General features: G+C 40.5%; 1 protein-coding gene across 1 annotated transcript in view; it reads left to right on the top strand.

The window, feature by feature from the left end:
* Nucleotides 1-21957, top strand: part of LOC117828622 (guanine nucleotide exchange factor VAV3) — a 139162-nt gene that overhangs the window by 94137 nt on the left and 23068 nt on the right. The window contains exons 15-23 of the mRNA XM_034705803.1: nucleotides 1023-1132; nucleotides 6286-6387; nucleotides 9030-9121; nucleotides 11109-11131; nucleotides 12624-12642; nucleotides 16134-16264; nucleotides 19297-19362; nucleotides 19971-20005; nucleotides 21475-21591. Coding sequence (XP_034561694.1) covers nucleotides 1023-1132; nucleotides 6286-6387; nucleotides 9030-9121; nucleotides 11109-11131; nucleotides 12624-12642; nucleotides 16134-16264; nucleotides 19297-19362; nucleotides 19971-20005; nucleotides 21475-21591 — 695 coding nt within the window. The remainder of the gene's footprint in view (nucleotides 1-1022; nucleotides 1133-6285; nucleotides 6388-9029; nucleotides 9122-11108; nucleotides 11132-12623; nucleotides 12643-16133; nucleotides 16265-19296; nucleotides 19363-19970; nucleotides 20006-21474; nucleotides 21592-21957) is intronic.

The raw sequence follows: 21957 nt of genomic DNA, 5'->3' as shown, positions 1-21957 counted from the left end.
CAACATGATTTGATAGAGCAACCCTCTTTTCTGCTCTTGTTGTTCAGTCTCTGTTGAATGCATAAATCAGCAGCTGCATGATACAAGTCTACCCTATTTAAATAAGGAGGGGTTATATGTCATTTCTTTTCCTGCTTCCAAAGGGGACAGTAAACTTTCAGTTTTTGTTTGATGGTATTTGCGTTTCTTTGGGACAATAACCCACACGGTGAAAGCCTGAGCGCCGAGTGGATTCATTTTATTTTTATGACGATTAACCAGTAACACTTTTCTTCTGGGTGTGAGAATCTTTAAAACTCAAAAGGTAACCTGAGCAAAAAAGGAGCTAAACTGACAGAAAGAAAGAAAGAAAGAAAGAAAGACAGACTCCTGCTCTTTTTTACAAATTGGTTTCTGGAGACATCTTTCAGAGCGTTCGTCTCCATGTCCACTGGGACTGCGTCTGTGGAGCTGCTTCTCTTTTCTCTTTGCTTTCATAGAAAAGACGAGTTTGTCTGACAGCGCTGTGAGCTCGGCGTGTTGTCAGCCATCAGAGCTTCGAGCTACGAGTTCAAAACCACAACCAGGAGCCAAAAAAAGTTCATCTCAGGAGCATCTGTTTGTGCTGCTTTCTATGAAACATACACGCACGTGTCCACACAGAGGCCAATAGTTAGCCTTTGAAGTGCTAATGTCAGATCATTACAGGCCTGCGAACTGCTCCGTCTGTGCACACTGTCTGATACCCCTGCAGATATACAGCTCTGCTTCCTCTTCTTCCTCATGCTCTTCCTCTCTGTTTTGTCTCAGTGTGTCTGCTCTGCAGCCCTCCAACCCTTCATTCTGCGTGTCTGCTCCCCCTCAGGCATCCCTCTTTCATTTAGCATCTCTTTGTCTCCATCTGTCTCTCTGCATCCTGTCTCCTCCAGCGCTCGCTCTCTCTCCTGCTGCATCGCACATAAAACCTTCAGTTTATGCTCAATCACTTTATTTTGATGTTTTAAAGAAATGTGTGTGTGCGTTTGTCTTCTTTCCTGCTGCAGTGGTCCTATGGATTCTACCTCACTCACAACCAGGGCCAGAGCGGCTTCGAGTTCTTCTTCAAGACCAAAGAGCTGAAAAAGAAGTGGCTGGATCAGTTTGGCATGGCCATGTAAGTGTGGTCCGTCACTAAATGTGTGTGTGTGTGTGTGTGTGTGTGTGTGTGTGTGTGTGTGTGTGTGTGTGTGTGTGTGTGTGTGTGTGTGTGTGTGTGTGTGTGTGTGTGTGTGTGTGTGGTTCATGCATGACAGTGTGATAAGAGTTTGTGTCTCTTTGTCCCAGCATCAAAGCACACACACTGCTCGTCCTGTTTCTCAAGTCAGACTGCTCGATGATTTATGAGCGACACAACCCAGAGACAGTGATGAGCAGATTATCACTCACACACTGACTGTTAAACCAAAACTGACGGAGAGGACACAAATAAACAACCCCATGGTGTCTCAAGCTCATGCATGGTCTGGTTTTTCACAAGGAAGAGCTCTGAATACAGTATTATACCAACGATAAATATTTCCTACATGCAGAGAATGAAACAGATTCAGTTTAACTCCAGGGTCAGGGTTTTGCAGTTCAATGTCACTAATTGCTCCATATCCTGACAGGGATCCAGACTCATCTCACCTGAAACAAAGGGGGGGGGGGGGGAAATTGTACAATATAAAGGAACAGTTCATGTTCTTTTTAATTGAGTTGTTTGAACAAATTCTTATTAGTTGAGAGTGCATAACCTACAATCAGTTAGCACAGCTCCTGTTGGAAGAGGCTGGCCGGAGTTCCTACAAAGTATTCCTTAAATGTCCACCCTACCACTGAGCCACAGTCACTACTACAACCAACAAAGCTTTGTGAACTTCAGTTCAATAAACAAAACACACACCTGGTCTTATTTAATGAGAACCTTAGCTCGACAGAGATTAAATTATCCAGCCCCTCTCGTAGCCCAACTTGACTCAGAATAATCCAGATTTGGAAATCCACTTTTTCCCTCCTAGGATAACATAATTCGGTCTACATTTATCAATTTTTTCAGAAGTGACTTGATTGGATCAACTCAATTCAGATCCAGAATTTCAAAGATTACCTTCTCTGTAATTTATCCTAATGCTGCCCAAATGTTTTCAACAAAGCAAACTGGAGGTTTGATCATGATCCATCCATCCATCCATCCATTCATCCATTATCTTGACCGCTTATCCCGTTTGGGGTCACTGGGGTCTGGAGCCTATCCTAGGTGACTTCAGGCGGATGACAGGGTACAGCCCCGATAGGTCGCCAACCCATCACAGGGCAAACATGGAGAGACAGACAACCGTTCACTCACAAACTCGCACCTACGGGCAATTCAGATTGATCAATTAACCTGGTGAGCATGTTTTTGGTCTGTGGGAGGAAGCCGGAGTACCTGGGGAGAACCCAGGGAGAACATGCAAAGTCCACACAGAAAGGCACCTGCAGAACCAGGAACCTCCTTGCTGTGAAGCAACAGTGTACCACCGTGCAGCCATGATCAGGATCCAAAACTGGATTCATTTATCACATCTACTTTCAGGATTCTTTTTCAGTTATTGTTTCTGTTCTTTATGTTGTTACAGGTTGATTCTTGTTAGAGCCCCTTAAGATGCACTAACTATTTAAAGGTGCAGTGTGTAGGATATTTAGCTTCATTTAGCCAAACTAACTTGGTAGAATATCATATTCATGAGTATGTTTAAAATTAGTGTATAATCACCTGAGTGAGCCATTTATGCTGTATCTACATAGGAGCAGGTTCTTCCACAGAGGCTGCCATTTTTCTTTTGCATTTGATGAGTGGCAGTGCAAAATTAAGCACTTGGAGGAAGAAGAAGAAGAAGAAGAAGAAGAAGAAGAAGAAGAAGAAGAAGAAGAGTTGGGTTGTTGCAAAATAATTTATATTAATAGGCATGTTTGATGGTAAAAGCTTGATAACTGACGGATCATACTTATTATGAATCATTGGAGCTCCTTGTCCTTGAAGGCCGCCGTTGCTTCACGGCCGAGAGGGGTGAGCAAGGGAGCGTTTCAATCTAGATATTGCAAAATATTTCCATTTCTAAATTTAACTAAGAACACAGATGGAGAAATAACAAAGCCAACAAAGGTACAAAGATGAGCAACAGGTCTGAGGATGATGAAGATGAAGCAGTCTGAGAGAAAACAGCGTCTTCAGTTGATTAAGTTTTGGGATTGAACTAACGAGCTGTGAGAGCAGAGCGGCGTTTCTCCTTAACAGCTGATCTGTGAACAGTTACTTCCTCACACGCTGCTTTCATTTCAGACCTCCAGCTGTTTACTGCTCTGCTAACATTCAGCTGCATGGAGGGAAGAGAACACACACAGCTCTGCAGAGAGACAGAGAGAGAGAGAGAGAGAGAGAAAAAAAGAAGACAAACTGTTGCTTCTGCAGCTCAGAGTGAAATCTCCATCTCTCAGAGTCAGGAGGAGACTTTGAATAAAGTCACAAAGTCCTATCATTTCAAACAGCAGACTCTCAGAGGTGCAAAGTTTCATCCAATAAATTTGAAAGTTTCAGTTCACAGAGAAGAAGGGAATTTAAAGAGGCTGGTCTGACTCTTAGATTTAAAAGAAAAGAAGCTCAGGAGGTTTTCTTAAACTTGACTCAGCAGCAGATTTATGACTTTCAGAGTGATTATTTTTATGCTGCAAGAAGACGCTCTGTTTGTCAGTGTGTTGCAACGTCTTCAATCCTTTCAATAAAAAAGCTGCTGCAATAATACGTGCAATTCACAAGCAAGTCTGAAGTCACAACTTTGAAGTCTTCAGTCAATTCAAGTTCTTGCATCAAGACAAGCAAGGTGTTTACACCTGTTTACACTATTTAATTTTACACTTAACACCAAACTTTTATCTACGTTGACAACATGTTTATGAATTGTACACAATTCAATACGTGAACGGTAATGTGAGCCATGGTCTGCTGTGTCCACGTTTTCTAGACTGGGTCAATTACACTAAAAATTATCAAATCAATCATGCTTATAAAAGTAAGCCTTTGCAAAACATCAACACAAATCCTGGGATGTCATCTGTCCCAAGTACTGGTCAAGTCCCAGGTTAGGAAAGAAACAAGTCAAAGTCCAGTGGAGCATTTTATCATTGTTCAGGTGAGTTGTGTCCAAAGAGAGACTTGAAATTTTCATCATTTGGTCTAAGTAAGGATGCCATAAGGGCTGGTGTTCACTAACAGCGTTTCTTTTTTGTGCTTGCTGCACCCATAACCTCAGAGCACTTCTCACTGGCACTTACTTATGCAAGGTTACAAAAGTTGTCTTGCAGCACTTTCTTTTCCCTCAGCAGTGACCATTAATCTGTTGAAAAGTTCTCTGTATGTGTAATATTTGCTATGTTAGGACATGCTGTGTAGAAAAGGTAAAAACAATGAAAGAAATTGTCTTGGCATTAGCAGAAGCTCTACAACTGGAAGTTATACTATTGAAAGATTGAATCTGGGTGCATGAGATAAAATGTATGAGGAAAAGGGAGAATGTCACCAACCAGTACTAAAGCAGCATTTGGATGATGCCTGTTGTAAAGATTATTTCAGACTCAGCATGGTCCAACATCTCTCCATTTAGCCGTTTAGCCCTTTTATCAGAGTCATTGTAAAACTTAAAAGGTGAGGTCAAAAATGACAGCCCTTGGTGACCACCAGGATTATTTTCTCCTTCACCATTGTTGCTGATAAAGTTGATAAAGTTTTTGAATTTGATTGGCCGTTAAGCAAGAATTGACATTGACAAGTGCCACAGGTTCAGTTTTGAGACCTGAAAGCAAAACAACGTTCTTTAAAAGTCCCTTCTTATTCCCCATATTGGTTCATCTCAGCTTCCTGTCATGTTTTTATATTTATATTTTTGGGGCATTTTGCCTTCATTCCATAGGACAGCTGAAGAGAGACAGGAAATGTGGGGAGTAGAGAGTGGGGGAAGACATGCAGGAAATGGTCGTAGGTGAACCGCTAGGCCACAAGCGCCCCCTTCTCATCATGTTTTGATGTAAAAATGATGAAACTCTTTGGGTTTGACTTATTATTTAAGTTCTCAAAGCAGCACATGAGCAAACTCAGCACAAGCTGAAGCAACAATGGCATCAAGTAAGCTGTTTCACTGAAAAACAAAGACAAAAGACAGGACTCCATGCTGCAGGCAAAATACAACACAGTAGACACACGCACACTCACACACACACCCCTGCCTCCATATCCCAGGGGGCTGTGCACACCTGTACTTGTCTGCTTGTAATTCAGTCTCTCTCACTTCAAAGAAGAGTATCAGTAAAACGTTCTGTTGCAGTGGATGAAATTGACATTTGCATCAAAGACCTGAGCTGTCTGAAGACTGAAACAAAGTGGACAGTAAGCACAAGCTCAGTATTTTTCATAGACTCATCTTCAACTCATAGTACAGAATGAAGACGTGCTCGATGTTTACAGTTTGAGTGTGTTGTTTTCTATAAGGATACAGAAATACCCAGGAATGAAAGAGGATGAGAGGGATAGGTTTGAATTTATAAGAGTGCTGGAAGAGGCGTGGTTGAGATGTGGTCCTGCTCACGAAACTTCACTCAATAGCATCAGTAAAATTTGTCTTAAGCCTATTAGCCAACTGACTCTCTTGACTGCTGCTGGCATTATAATGCATAATATATTATATTATATAGATATCTTCCTATATTATATTATGTTATATTACATTATTATTGTTTAATTCAACTCACGGTCATATTACATACCCATATTTATTCTTATATATTGCTTAATCTGTCATTACCAACTATAATCACACCATGTCAATCTGTCACTACTGAATCATTTTTAATACTGCCTGTAATGTACTGCTATTTAATCTAAATTCCATTTGTAACCTTATATATATGAGTATATATCTAAATTGCATTCTATCTTTATTTATCTATTTTTATTTTTACTTATTTTATTTTATTTTATTTTACTTATTGAATCTTCTTCTTGATTGTACTCATGTCTGGGTTGCTGTAACAACTGAATTTCCCCCTTGGGGGATCAATTAAGTAATATCTTATCTTATCTTATTTTAATATACCTTAACATTGTTTTTCCTTGTTTGGTCAATTGACTTAACATGAACATGTGACATTTCAGAGATACTGGAGTGTTACCTGCAAAGTCAGGAGATCATATATGATCGTTAGTATTGTTTAAAGTAAAATGTCTCATGGATGAAGTGTTCATTGTTTCTTCTTTAGATCCAACATTCGACCTGACAACGCCAACAACAACTTCCACGAGTTTCGTATGTGCAGGTTTGAGAGGATCACCCCGTGTAACTCCTGCCACATGCTGCTTAGGTGAGAGCACGTGCACACAAATACAAACACACACACACACACACACACCTCTTCAGGGCTGTGGTCAGACACAAAGGCCCTCTCTCTCCTCTCCATGTACCCTAACAATCTATTCGTCACTTTCTCTTTGCTCTCTCCTCTTCCTCCTCTCTCCGTCTCCGTCACACAAAGTTTCTTTTGAATCCTCTGAATGGTTTCTGCACCCAGCGGACCGTCCTCGTGGTCTCTCTCTCTCACCGCGGGAACAACTCAACGGTTTCACCTTCGAAAAACTCAAAGAGAAATGTCTGTCACACTCGAGCACTTCTTCAAGGCGATGGATGGGAGGGAGAGAGGGAGAGGGAGGGAGGGAGGGAGGGAGGAGGGGGTCAGCTCTGTGAATATACAGAGCCGGATCGTTCTCTGAGGAGACGATGTGAGAGAAAAACAGGAATAATATAGAGAACAAACTCAAACAGCATCCGAGGTGTAGTGATTCATTAGTTTTCTGCGGCATGTTGCTATTTTCATGGTCATTTTCGAAGTATTTCATTATTATTTTGACTGTTTTGCAGAATTGAAACGTCTGATCCAACAAAAGACTTCATTAATCATGAGACTAATGAGTCCAGTGTTACTCTGTGCGGATGTGATTATTTTATTACACCTAAAGCTGCTAAGAAATTAAAAAAGAGCCATTTATTTTTCTGTATTTCTGAGAAAATCTGGTGTCACATTACTTTCTTTTATTATGTCTTGTGTAATCTAACAAGTACTTTATTTTACCGGTTTAAAAATCAACGCTCAGAAGACTTATTATAACATTATAACATCACAGGCTCTGCTGAGACATTAATAACAAAACACAACGCATCAAATTATTCACCACGTCCTCAGAAGTTTTTCTCTTTAAGCTTTAATTTGAAAGGGAAATATTTCCTTTCATGTGATTTCATAAGAAGTGTGAAGGTTGCATAAGAGTTGTGCACTGCAGCACACACCCCGTAGTTTAAGAACAAGCAGTACTAATAGTGAACCTGCAGTTTAACTGAATGTAAGTTTTCTTAGAGAGGTTAAACAGATGTTTTGCTGCAGATTAGAGCATAGCCTTATTTTAATGAAAGCCTCTGAGATGTGAACAAAAAGAGAACTACAGCCTGCTGCATGTGTCCCTGCTTTATTTACAAGAAGAACTCAGAGATGTCTCTTCAGTGTAATTTAGACACGAGCTAAAACTCTGGGGGGAATTAACTACAAATGTATTTTGGCACTAAAAATTACAAATAAATACTCTTTCTATCTGCACTGCCTTGACCTCCAAATCACAAAGCATACTAGTAGTGTGGTAATGATATTCATACATAAACACAGCCATGAAGTTTTGCAGCTTCATGCAGTTTGCTCTTGTTTTGCATCTGACTGAAGAGAGCTTCCAGCATCTCCACTAAACGCTCTCATGCTGACGGAGTTCAAATCATAGTCTGTATAAAATATGGACGTAGTATCCGTGACGTCACCCATCTGTTCCTGAGTGCTGTTTTGAAGCCAATCGACGGAGGCAGCCATATTGGAAATACGGAACTCAACCAGGCAGTGTGACGTAAAAGGGCGGAGTTTGAGCCTCCTAGCCAACAGCTATGTGTTCCCGACTGGGGGGCAAGTCAGTCATGTCCTTAATTGGGTAAAAACTCATAATTTCAATATCTTCTGAACCATCACGTTAGAAAAAAATTCGACCCCCGTACAGTGTGGGCCGATAGAGAAATTAACGACGTAGAGCCAAACCGTTTTTTGAACCAGGCTGTAAACATGTTTATTAATGCTGTAAATATCGTCTCTTTGGAAGGGGTGTCTATGTGATTTCCGGTGTTTCTGCAGCCAGCCTCAAGAGTATTCTCAATGAATTGCAGTTTATAACACTCCTGCATGGGCTTCATAGTTTGAGACTAGAGGTTGCCGCTTGGTTCAAATCTATCCAAAGAAATATTCTTTCCTGAAGGGAGTTGGCAAGAGCAGCTCATCTAAGTTAAAAAAAACAACAGAAAAAACACTCATTGTGTACGTAATGGCCCAGACCATCTCGACACATGTCAAATTGCGCCTTGATATGCTAGGTTGAGTCTCATACTGACTTATTACAGACATTATTCAGGCTGACATGGTACCAACTTGTCTATCCCAGGTATCCCCTGTCCCAGCTCCTCTCCTGCTTTCTGGTCTCTGTGACTCCAGATGGGACCATAATTTACTAAATGAACATCATTCTGTATTAAAGAAGAAACTAGAGATTTGGGACCGTAAACTCATTAGCAAAATATTTACTGAAAGAATAATTCAACAGAGAGCATTTTCTCAGACTTCTATACAACCAGAGGGTTCGCCACCTGTTGGACATTAGAAAGAATGCAGGTGCCAGTGCTCTTTAGTTTTTTGACCCAGAGGCTTCGTCCATCTCTCATAAATAGTCAGAGTCCAAACAGCTTCTTTAAACTAACTCCTTTAGCGTGTCGGACAAAACTTCTGCACAAAATCAAAGCGTCTGGCTTTATTCTACCCCTGAGGCATTACAGTAATTATTTTCACAGCTGTCTTCTTATAGCTGTGTGTATAATATAAAGAGGAGTCCAGGTGATCATTTTATCTGTCTGTGTGTCTGTCTGCAGGGGAATCTTCTACCAGGGCTACCAGTGCTCCAAGTGTGGTTTAGGAGCTCATAAAGAATGTTTGGGACGCTTCGGCTCCTGTGGAAAAACAGGTAACATACACATACTCACACACTGTACAGCTGCACATCTGTCTCATTTCAACTAAAACACTTAAACAGTAAGCATCTAGTTGTCACAATGATGACACATGTTGCATAAAATCTGATGTATGGATATCTCTTGTGAATAATTTCGATGGGGTGTTGTTGCACCGTGGCTCTCTGAAAAGAAATAAAAACTTTACTTATTCCTGCTCACTGAGGTGGTCCACGTATTCGATCAGTTTGCTCAGATTTTGGTTCAGAGCCTCCCCCGCTCCTCGGGGTCTTTCTAACACTTCAGAGCAGCTGAAAGGCGATGTCACCGTGTGTCAGCACTCCGATCCCCCACAGCCTCATCGTAGTTTTACTGAAGAGTTTGAGAAACTCTTTTCCTCTGACTCTGTTGTGCGTCTGTCACTCAGCTCCCCGAGCAGGAGGCTGACAGCTCGGAGGGGGAAGGGGGGGACTTCAGACATTAAAAGAAGACTGGTTTAACATGTCCTCTGCATGTGTGCGTGTGTTTGTGAGAAAACTAAGTTTTATTCTTTGTGGAAGATTTTTAAGATCTCGAGGCATGCTTGTTTTCAGAGCACCATAACTTTCCACAAACCTGCACACACCGTACTGTAACATTGTGTGTGTGTTTGTGTGTGTGTTTGTGTGTGTGTGTGTGTGTGTGTGTGTGTGTGTGTGTGTGTGTGTGTGTGTGTGTGTGTGTGTGTGTGTGTGTGTGTGTGTGTGTGTGTTTGTGTTCCCCGTGGCAAGCTGCCAGCTTAGGTTGGACCGGGCATCTGTCACGGTGCTTTCAGGTCGCAAAGGCAATAACGCCACTGCCAGACCCACCTGGGCTCTGGAGTGTTCCTGAGCAGATTAAGGTGACACCAGCAGCAGGAGAGCTGCTGAAGATGTCTGCCTGGAATCCAAGAAACATTACTCCACTCAGTTTTCCCCTGGTGTAGAACTATGAAGCAGGCAACAACACATATACACTCGTAGGGAACGTCAAAAGCCCCCAGAATCACCACTTTCACGATAAAAGTTTGGGAACCCCCCCTGTAGAGTTCTTCAGCCTGCAGCAGTGTAACAGGCTGTAATGGCTGCAAACTATCATACCTGTCACTCATTAAAACTCCAGATGTTTAAAAAAAAAAAAACATCTGGCAGAAACAACATTATTTCACTTTATTAGTTTCCCTTTTTTTTGTTGCACAATTTTTTGATTAGACCTCAAAAAGTCACTGCAATTCTCACCTGACCAGATTTTGTCAATACACAATATCACAACAGTGCGTGTGTGTGTGTGTGTGTGTGTGTGTGTGTGTGTGTGTGTGTGTGTGTGTGTGTGTGTGTGTGTGTGTGTGTGTCAGAGATAAGCCATTGTTTACCTGCATTTGTCTCTGTTATCAGCTCCCTCTCCACATGTTTGTGTAACAGGTCAGAGTTCACCAGAGGAACGACAGGCGTGCTCAGAGAACTGTGTGTGTGTGTGTGTGTGTGTGTGTGTGTGTGTGTGTGTGTGTGTGTGTGTGTGTGTGTGCGTGTGTGTGTGTTTGTGTGTGTGTGTGTTAGTGTGTGTGTTAGTGTGTGTGTGTGTGTGTGTGTGTGTTTGTGTGTTTGTGTGTTTGTGTGTTTGTGTGTTTGTGTGTGTCTGCAGGTTCTGTACGTGCAGGTATGCAATGAGTGTTTATGCGACTGCTCTGTTTGGAGCGAGTGTGTAAAGGTGTGTGTGTGTAGGGGGTGTAACCCGTCCCTCAGGGAGCCAATGAAAGAAACTGTTGGAGCAAAAACCTCAGGTCTGCCCCCCCCCCCCCTCGTTACCTCCTCTCCCGGCTGTCAGGTAGCTTCACGCAGCAAAACAAAACAGAGCACGGTCAGACACGAGCGTCCGCCTGCTCACTAATGAGGGACTGTTGTGTTGTTCCGACGAGTGTGTGCAAGTGTTTGTGTGCACCCACTAACCCGTCATTCACCATGCCTGTTCTCAAACTTCTTTCAGATCCGGGCTCCGTCAGAACTCAGGTGAGCAGCTCTCTGTGTGTGGATGTGTGTGTGTGGATGTGTGTGTGTGTTTTGTGTGTGCGTCTGCAGCACTTTGAAGGCTGCTCTCTCCTGCAGCTATTTGCCAAAGAGACTCAGGTTGACTTAAGTTTCTGCAGCCCACCTGACGGGAGACACGGGGATGTTTTTGCAGATTTACCCTCAGTTGTCTCTGCTGTTTGTGAAACTTCTGTTTGCTTTACGGCTGCAACTCTCAAAAGTTTCCACAAGCAGGAAATTAGAGTGGCCTTGCAACTATTTACAGAAACAGTGTTGGACTAAAACTGCAAAAAACTAATCCTGCCTTACTTGTAAAATCAACAAAACTGAGGTGAAAATGACAAGTACTCCTTTATTTCTGCTGCCAGGTTCTATTTAATGAGGTGTGTTCTGTGAGCACAGAGAGTGCTGAACAAGAATGCAAAATCTAAACTTATCTGAAAGAGCAGAAACTTTCCAAGCAGTCAGTTTGATGCAATGGCGAGTAAATGTTTGTTAAATAGCTGCATACAACAATAACTTGCATTGTGATTGAGTCCAAAATGAAGTCAGAAAACTGATATCAGTCTGTTGTTTCCTAAAATAAAAATAAATAATTACTGCACCCTTGACTTCTCTCAGTTTCCAAGTCTGTCAGAAACATAAAATACTTGCTCTTCATTTACTTTTGCATTGCTCAAGCACAAATGATTATCTCTATAAGTGTCTATCAAACAAATAAGAACAGTTTCTCTGCAGCTTTGAATGTTCCAGAGTTTTTACATGTTGTCTATTCTCTGTCCTCTGCATGTGTCTGCACAGGGAGACACTGAAGAGGGCTGGGTTAATCCTGTGTGCAGCAGTTGGGGGGATTCATTCACAGCATTAGATAGATAGATAGATAGATAGATAGATAGATAGATAGATAGATAGATAGATAGATAGATAGATAGATAGATAGATAGATAGATAGATAGATAGATAGATATACTTTATTTCAGACTCATATACTCATTAGTTTGATTAAAGCATAAAAAGGCATTTGTTCCAATGTTTCCAAAAGCAAGAAAAATACCTTGTGTCACTTAATGTGGGCTGAGTGAGCTCCCTTAAAATTTCATTATCTGAATCAGCTAAGCGACACATACATTTATACGTCAAATTTCTCAGTACAGCATGAAATGTAGGGACATTGTTTGATACAAACATTAAACTTGCACTGGTCCATCTTGGCAGTTTAAAGAAAATTCGATATGCATCATTATATGCTACCTAAAGCTTTTTCATTTTAGCTCTACTGTAACAGCACCACAGATGGGCATCTCATGTTTGAATATATTCACCTCACTGAAGTAACAGTGCAGCTAATGATGATGATGATGATATAGCTGGGTAAGATGATGGAGAAGGGGACTTAGGCTGAATGTTGTTCATGTCTGTGATTTGTGTGTGTCTGTGTATATGCATACATAACTCTCTGTGTTTTTTCTCTCAGGGCAAAGATCGAGATGCAGGTGAGAAACTCTAAACTCAACACTCAAACTAATCCTCCTCTTTCTCCACTCCTGTGGAGGAATTTTCCTCCCTCTGGTGCAGTCTTCACACAGGAATCTGCTGTTAAAACATTTTGGATTTGGAATTTTCTGTCACATATTTTGTACAGAACTTAAACTAAAAACAGTCTAATTGGCTGTCTATCATAATCATGCTGCTGCATGTTTTTCATCACTGAAATTATGATTAAATGATTCCCTCCTCACCTTTAGATCTGTTAAATCAATCAAAAACTGTTCTAAACTCTTGGAAGAAACAAGTGTTTCTCACATTCGACAATTGTTACACAGAGGCTTCACTTCAGCGATATGATCCTGAAAAAATAAACAGATTTTCCTGTGATTTACGGGTATTAAGTTTGCTGAAATAACAACACCCTGATGCAGATTAGTCTAAAGTCAAGCTTTGTCAGGTCTGTCCTCAAGAGAAGAAAACTACTTTTCAAAAAATTTGTTTGTTGAATGTAGGTCAGATCCATCATTTCTGATGCATTCAGGGAAGTCAGGAAATCTAATCGCTAATTGTCTTTAGTGACAGCATCAAGCAGAATTTTGTCTCAGTGTAAATGTTTGATCAAGAACAAATTGTTAGCTGCTTTTGCATGCAGATATCTGTCCTCAAATTACTATTGATGGGAGCAGGGATGTATTGTGTTTTGCCTGCTTTTGCTCTCCATACAGGCTGTTTATCCTGATACCTGATTGGTTGACACTCCCACAGAACACTTTCCATTGTAAAAATCCAGACCACTGAATGCAGACTCTACATTAAACACAGTTAATTTGACAACAAATCAAAATGTAAGCCCCTAGTTTTTTATTCATTGACTTGTAATTTATTGGACATTTTGTTCTAATGTTTTCTTTGGGAGTACTATTACGTCCCTTTGTATTTCTGTAGAGACATTATACTTCTGCATTATATAAACTGGATCAGCCGGGAAAAATACACTTCTTCCTCCTCTGAGCAGTTTGTCAGGGTTGACTGTAGGTTTGCGTTTATTGCTGCTGGCATTGAAGCAACGAGATCGCTCTTCCTTGAATCAGAGCTTACCTGGGGACAGAGAGGAGGACGGCCCTGATCCCTGCAGCTAAGACTAAATATACATTTTCATAAAAGCTTGATGTAAACAGTTTAATTTGGATTGAAAGCAGACCCAGAGAGCGTAACACAGAATGCTACAGGGTCTGTACAGTAGATGTAGTCTTTGTGTTTCTGCCTCCATCCTTTGTCCTCCAACACAATATGAATTACATAGATTATCCTTTAGTATTGTGTGTGTGCCTACACCACAGCCTGGGCCTTTAATCTCTCACAAACCTGCCTTCAACTCTCATTTTTCCACCTCCCCGTCCATTATGCTGCAGAAAATCATTTCTGACTGAGGACGCATTAAAATCAATAGGCGTTTGATTGCCCCGGCCCTTGGCGTTTCGTAATACTCCACGCCGCTCTCTTTGTCTGTTTTCAAAGGTGCACTAACGCTCCGCTCGTCCTTGTGAGGATAGGAATGCAATTCATGCCCCCGAGACTCGATTCTCTACGGCCCCGTGTCTTTAGAAGTCGTACTGAGGCGAGCTGGCACATGTCGGGCTGCTGCACAGAGACGCAGATAGAGATGTATTAGCTTTCAATCCTGTGTTGTTGACTTCTCTGTTATTTGCCTAAAGCTTTACTCCCTCTCTCCACGCTCTCACTGGAGTTTCTCTCTCATATTATTGCACACAATAGAGAGACGGATACACACATTTCATGTTATTGTGTAGAGCGTGTGAGATATGAGCTCTGGATTTGTTAGGAATGGGTTGGGGGCTTCATAACAGAGGCGTTATATTTCAATTTCACTGATATCTGCGTCAATAACGGGATCAAAGTTGTGCAGAATCAAAGACGGCTGAGTGAGGTTGTTCCAACAAACAACTTCAACCTGATTTTAACGCAAGGCTTCATGTGCCTGAGCAAACACTCTTTAATGTGTGATTTATTACCTGTGGAGAGGTGTGTTCCAACCAGTTTCTGCACCAGTTACTGCAACAGGGAAGGGGAAAGTGTGCAAACTCAGAGTTGTCTTCAGCTACTTTCACTCCACTATGTTTTCTTTTCTTTTTTTTTAATTAAATGAGGCAATCCTGCATGTGTTGGAGACATGTTAGAGCTGATCTCTGTCCAAACAAACACATTAAACAGTAATCACCTGACTATTCATGTTCGAGGGTGCATGTGCATGCCAGTCTAAACAGGCCTTAATTGTACTACTTGAAACTGCTTTGCACTGTGTAGGGCTGATGTAGAACACGGGAATCCCTCCAATAGAATCTGCCCTTCTGCACATGATCTTTTAAAGCACTATATATTCAGTATTACTCTTAACTGAAGCAAGCAGAGACAACAAAGCTCTGAAGAGTCTATTAGTTAGTCATGATTTAAAACACAGTAACAGTTTGGACACTTTGCTCCAACTTTGCAGAAACCTGTGATGCACAATAAAAGTTTATCTGTGTGGATGCAGCCATAGAGAAAAGAGCGAAATGATGATACAAGCAGACTGAATGTCCTGAGATTGTTTAGAGTTAGGATCACCTATTGCAGCAGTAAAAAGTCTCCTGCCTATCTTTAACCTCAATGTCTGATAACCCTCTATGCAGCACGCACTGCTCTGCTGTTATCTGTCATTTTACGACGGGAGCAAATTATCAGCAGGGGTAGCACACAGGTGACAAAAGGTGTGTGTGAGCAGCTGTTAAACTTGCCCTAATTACCATTTTAATGATAGTGCATGAGAATTTTGACACGTAAAGCTGCAAATTTTTGAGTTAATTCAGAAAAAAAATTGCCATATCAAGAGTGCAAGGATGAGAATCTAGAAAGGCAAGCAGGTCTTTAAAGCAGCTGTGAGCAGCTGTTAAACTTGCCCTAATTACCATTTTAATGATAGTGCATGAGAATTTTGACACGTAAAGCTGCACATTTTTTGAGTTAATTCAGAAAAAAAATTGCCATATCAAGAGTGCAAGGATGAGAATCTAGAAAGGCAAGCAGGTCTTTAAAATCTGATGTTTACAAAGGCAAGAAAATAAATAAAGAGTAACAGATTTGGACTTCTTAAATATGAACGTCAACTCCTGGCTGCCCTTTAAACTAACAAACAAAGTTACACCTTTTCTGTTTTAAACATCATTTCTGCAACTATAAGCCATCCACAGCCTGCAGATTTCAAGAGCTTCTGGAAGAGATGCCTCTTTAAACTCTACTCACATTTTCAAAATCTATGAAATGTAATTTTCAGCAACATTAACACATACTTGTAACGCATATTGAACCCCCTTCACCTCTCATGGCTCAGCGCAGAGATTGTATAGTCTTGTTTTTAGTGAAATCTTTCTCCAGACATCCCCCAGTACTGACATTGACACTGTCCCTCCCTCCCTCCCTCCCTCCATCCCTCCTGCAGGTCTGCCAAAGATGCTGGTGATGAGGAACTACTTTGGAGCACCCAGCCCGACGTCTGGTCCAGCTCTCAGCATCCAGACCGGAGACATCATCGAGTTAATCTGTGCGGACCTACACAGCCCCTGGTGGCAGGTCAGAGGTCACACTATTTGCACGTCATATTTCGCAGCACAGACAGAGAAAACATTGACAGATTTTCTGTCTATGCTTTTTAGCTTTTATTTTGATAGGACGGGTGGAGACAGACAGGAAATGTGGGACGAGAGAGAGGGGATGACATGCAACAAGTCATGTTATTAGTGGGAATCGATCCCACGACTGGCGCAAAGAGGACTGTAGCCTCTGTTCATGATGCCTGAGCTAAACCAGCACTGCATAGGATGATACATTTAACAAGATTTAATCAGAGAGCTTGGTGCTTTTATGTTATATTCTCATACGTAACGAGTAACCAACAAAAAGCCCTGTGTTAACCCCATGTTCCAGCTCCAGCTCTTGAGTCAACAAACACAGAATCTCTGTCACCTCTGCAGCAGCAGACTCAAATCATTTCTGCTCCGTGACAAATAAAATCGATCTCTGTAATTTCATTTCATTCAGCAGCAGACTTCTGTTTACCCTGTCTGTGTTTTCTGCTGTAACCGTGATCACACCCTCAGTGAGGGCGCAGCACAGAGCCAGGCTCTCCACAAGGACAGATTTAAGAAAACACCTGAGGATTCAGAGATGAGTCTGCTGATCCTCATGTAAAGGAAATCAAAATATGTTTAGCATGTTGTGCGCTGACTGTGCATCAGAAATATGATTCAATCCCTGATTCAATTTTTTGACGTGTGTCCCCAAAGTGCGCCTGCAAACATAAAATCAAATGTTAAAATCTAATAAATGAATCAGAGAGTCAACTGTAGAGCCTGCTGCAGCTCCTGCTGCTGTAATGGTTAGACTAGCACTGTGAACAAAACCTGCCTTTAAAATCCCTGTCTATATTTCAATGTATAGTTTTTTTTGTGTGTGTTAATGGAACATATAGGGGACAGGTTTACAAATGAAAACATAACAGATAAAATGTCAGTGCATAGATTCATTCATAAAGAAAGTTAAAGAAACAAACTTACTAACAAGATTATGGAGCTAATATTGTACCAAAGCAATTTGTAACTTTGTTAATAGATCCACAAATGTGGTCATAGATTTTTGGAAAGTTCTGCAAATGCAAATTATTGATGACTGAAAAGTGCTTTTCCTCTTAAAGCTGAGATTACACATGCTCACCATCTTACTTCTCAGTCTCACTCGTCTCTTGGTGGTGTAAATTGAGACATTTCAGCAACCAGCCCTGCATAAGGTTTATTTGTTGCTTGATAACAATTTTCTTTGAATGTTTGTGACCTAAAGAGGAAGAGAAGTTGTTAAAAGGTGGTGCTGCCTTCCTGAAGTTGTTCTAGGTAACACAGAATGCTACCTCAGAAAAATGGCTGCTTGTAATATACAATGAATGGAGGCGAATTGTTGTCCTGTGCTGAACGTTCTTAGACTTTTCAGCCAAGAATAACTGTATGCATTTGGAAAGTAGTTCACACATTAGCACATCTGTGTTCACATTTGTGAATCAACATGCACATTGCTGCATCTATGCATTTACAAATCATTTGGCTACAATAAAAACTCCATACAAAAAAACAACAACTCTGGAATGATTACATGCAAAAGGCTGCACTGATAGCGGTACTGATAGCGTCTTGTTGATCTGGAGTTATTTTAGAGTAATAGTTTGTTTGTTAGAGTTGAGTGATGCAGATTTGGGGATGGGATTTGTAGATTTTGGGGTTTTTCAAGAAAGGAGGTCCAAAAACAAAACAAGTTGCATGATATACACTACCGGTCAAAAGTTGAGTTCCATTAGAACACCGCAATTTTTCAAGTTTTTTATTGAAAATTATGCAGTTCAATGTCTTATTGTGCTCTGAAATGAAAACATTGAACAAATAAACAATTGAATTTCAAAAATAAATCATGGAATCAATTCATGAACCAAAATGAAGTCTAAACTTTTGACTCATCGAAGTAGCCACCTTTTGCACGTTTTTCTTGCCATTTATTAAACAACACATTACTTTCTGGAGTACAAGACTGTTCAAATATTGCTCACGAGGGTATGGTACCACAGTGTGTTCCAACACTACTTTTATGCAGACAGAGGGAGTTGGAAGTAATCAAGGACAGTTGGGATACCTGTAAGAATTGGTAGCACCAACTTTCAAGGCTTGACTAACCTCAATTGCTGCAGAACAGCCCATTTATTGTTCCCTGAAAAAAGGCCTTTTCGTATAATTCTGAAATGTACATTATTTTTTCAGTTTTGGGTGATATTACCCTTTCTTTTTTACCTCTGACAGTTCACCACTTACCTTTGTACCATTTAAAGCTATTCAATGGACTTGAACTGCTTGGATTTCAATAAAAAAGTGGAAAAATGTTGGTGTTCTAAAATTTTGACTGGTAGTGTACGTATAAGTGCAAATTACACTAAGGGATCTCTTTTGCATTGCATGGCATTTTTAACACATGTTGCAAATTTTAAATTAAATGCAGGAGATTTTAATGTGGATTCAGACAAATATATGGGAGTACTGAGACTGCAACGGAAAACAGCAAGCAGTTTCAACGTATAACACTAATGTCTAAATCCTTTAAAGTGTTCATTTAAGAGACTGAGACTGAACAACCCACTGCAGTAATGATTTTATATCAAGGTAAATGTATTATATTTGGATGTAAATATGAACAAAAGTGATTCAATTTCAACCGTGGCATCCAAGAGTCTTGATTCAAAAATGCATTTTATCAGTGCACAGATCAGACGCAGCCTCTCTGCAGCACTTTAGTCTAAAAAATATAAACTAAGTGAACTGCCTCCAGATAAAACCCTGTTTGTAAGTCTGCATCTTCGCTGAGTTGATAAATCACGGCTCTGAGCTTAAAGAGTCGTCACCACGGGGGAATAAGAAACTCTTCCTCTCTTTCTCTTCCTGCCAGCCATTACTCCAACAATAGTTAACCGGGCTGTTAACACACTCTGCTCTGTGTTCCAGCTAATTGTTCCTGAATTATGGAGACACAGTGAACCAGATGTACGTAACACAATTATCTCTGTGTGCTTTCAGGGCAGAATCCTGTCCACCAAGGAGGTTGGCTTCTTTCCCAGCGACTCTGTGAAGCCGTGCCCGTGTGTAAGCAGCATCTCCCTCTCCTTATTTCATACATAAGGACTCTGTTAGCCACTCATACAGGGATGTGTGTGTGTGTGTTTACTATCAGGGCAGGGATGTGAGGACACAGGGGGGTAAAGCTGTTACCTGGAATGAGAAGATAAACATTGTGTTCCATGAATAAGGAAGTTTTAGTAAGATGAAGGTGGTTTTCATTTTATCAGTATGAGGCAACAAACAAAACAACGTCTTATAAGGAACAGGAAAGACTAACCTGGAAAGTACAGAAGGAGAAGTTATGTGTTTTCTCTTTGCTAGCTTGTTATTGCTCTAAAAATCTCTCCTCTCAGGATTGTCATGTCTTGTTTGATAAAATAAACTCACACTGTGTCCAGCTGTTTCAGGGAGAAGAGTCGTCCTCTAGATAACCTGCTGTTACAGTCTCTGTTGTAAAGATAAGGGGAGCATTAAGCTGTTATATTGAGCTTTACAGACTAAGAGCAGACTGTTTTATTGAGGGGAAGAACGTCAGGAGTGTTGAGCTGACGCCAAGTTCAGGATTATATTGTGTTGTATTTGAGTAAAAGCTCCATGTCAATAACAAAAACATGTTTTGCCCTTTGTTCCAGGTCCCCAAACCTGTCGACTACTCCACTCAACCCTGGTACGTTCACAAGACACCAATAAAAGTGTTGCACTACAAATGCATTAAAGGATGTTACCAATACTTTTAAACATGGGACCTATTCCTGTGCACTGTAAAAAGGGATTTTAGGTTTTAGTTACCTCAGTTCACTTTCTTAAGTCAGTTCAACTTAAATGTCAGTTTTACTTGAAATATCAAGTAAAATAGTGTCCAACTAATCAGTCCAACCAGAGCAGTTCAGGTAACATAGATTTCCTTGTTGATACAACTAGATGTAAGTATGGCCCCTGCACAAATGCAAAGGAAACCCCTTATAGTCACGTGAGTGACCAACCTTTACAATGCCATGTGCTGCAAGAGACACTCTGTTTGGATCAATGTTTTAATACTTTTCTGCATGCAGTGCAGAAGTGTTTACCAAAAGAGAAATGTTCAATGTGTGATATTTGTAGACTTTTTTACTACTTAGTTTCTGTTTTTATACCTACATAGTTCTTATATAGTGAGATCACTCTTCTGTTATTCTGCTTACAGTTTTGTAAGTTAAGTGTTTACTTCTAGATAAATATTAAACATATGGCAGTTGCCATATTAATCCATTCTTCGTGATAGCATTCTGATGCCAAGTCAAATTCATACAAAAAAGCTATTGTCAGTTTTGACACTGAATAAAGTATTTTGAGTGTTGTCCCATGTTGAGAAATCATTTTGATGTAGTATTTTTTGAAAATTGAGGCTTAGGTTGTTTTAAGAAATGACAAGTACTTGTAATTTTAATGAACGGAATGTTACAAGTAAGATGAACAAGTCAGGAAAGTGACCTGGCTGCCTTAAAAAGATAAGTTGGTTCAACAAAACACTTAGTTGAGTTAACATTTTAGACATGTTTGCAGAAGTATTAATTATAAATTGATCCAACAAGATGCTTAGTTCAGGAAAGTTACATTTTCATGTTTTTACAACTCAATATACCTGTAGAAACATGTTGATCTAATTTGCTTTGTCATTTTTTTTCTACTAAGATTTAGGTTTGTAAAACTTAAAATTGCTTGTTGGTCTCACTAAAAAGGCTTGTCGATTAAACTTAAAGTATAAAGTTGATAGAACTAATTTATCAGCACTGTCTTTGTCACCCCAACTTATAAAACTAAGTTAAGGAACTAAGACAAAAGTGGAAACAACTTACATTTCTTGGCTTGCTGAACTTAACATTTTAAGGCAGCCTGGTTACAAATTATTTTAAGTTGAACTAACTTATTTTTTCTTACAGTGTGGATGCTTAAGTTTCTGAGTGTCTGCAGTAGATGAGTTAATTCTACAGATAAACTGGCTGTAATGTCTGCAACAGAATCCTTGATGCATCAAAGTGTGTCCACTCAAAGTTCTTGTTTTTGTCTCTTACAGACTCAGGGACATAACTCACTGTCAGCAGCACTCTATTATGACACTGATGTGGATCATGTTCGTCTCTGTTTGTTGTGTTTCAGGTTTGCAGGTCCGATGGAGAGACTCCAGGCCGAGGCAGAGCTCATCAACAGGGTCAACAGCACCTACCTGGTCCGTCATCGCAGCAGAGAGTTCACAGAGTACGCCATCAGTATAAAGTGAGTATGACATCTCATTCAAGTCTTTAAAGAGATACACGCGTTTCATACAGACTGCCTGAGCACTTACAGAATCAAAGGAACAGTATGCAGGGCTCAGATGATTTGATTAGGTTTGTTTTCATGAGTGTATCTTCACCTGGTTCAGGAGCCATGTTTTGAACTATGAACTCACGCCCAATATTTGAATTTAAATGTTTTGTGTTGGCTGTCATTGTTGTTCTCGCCGATATCAAGCCATGTTTTTTGCTTTTGTGTTGAAGTTTAAGTCTTAGGCCCAATCTCAATGTCCTCCCTAAGCCCTGAGCCCTTCTTGACTTAATTTATGTCAGCTGGAAAGTGATTGAGGGCAGGAGGCTGTAAGGG

The sequence above is a fragment of the Notolabrus celidotus genome, chromosome 17, assembly GCF_009762535.1.
Source record: "Notolabrus celidotus isolate fNotCel1 chromosome 17, fNotCel1.pri, whole genome shotgun sequence".
Taxonomy (NCBI): domain Eukaryota; kingdom Metazoa; phylum Chordata; class Actinopteri; order Labriformes; family Labridae; genus Notolabrus; species Notolabrus celidotus.
This window is presented reverse-complemented; position numbering and strand designations above follow the sequence as displayed.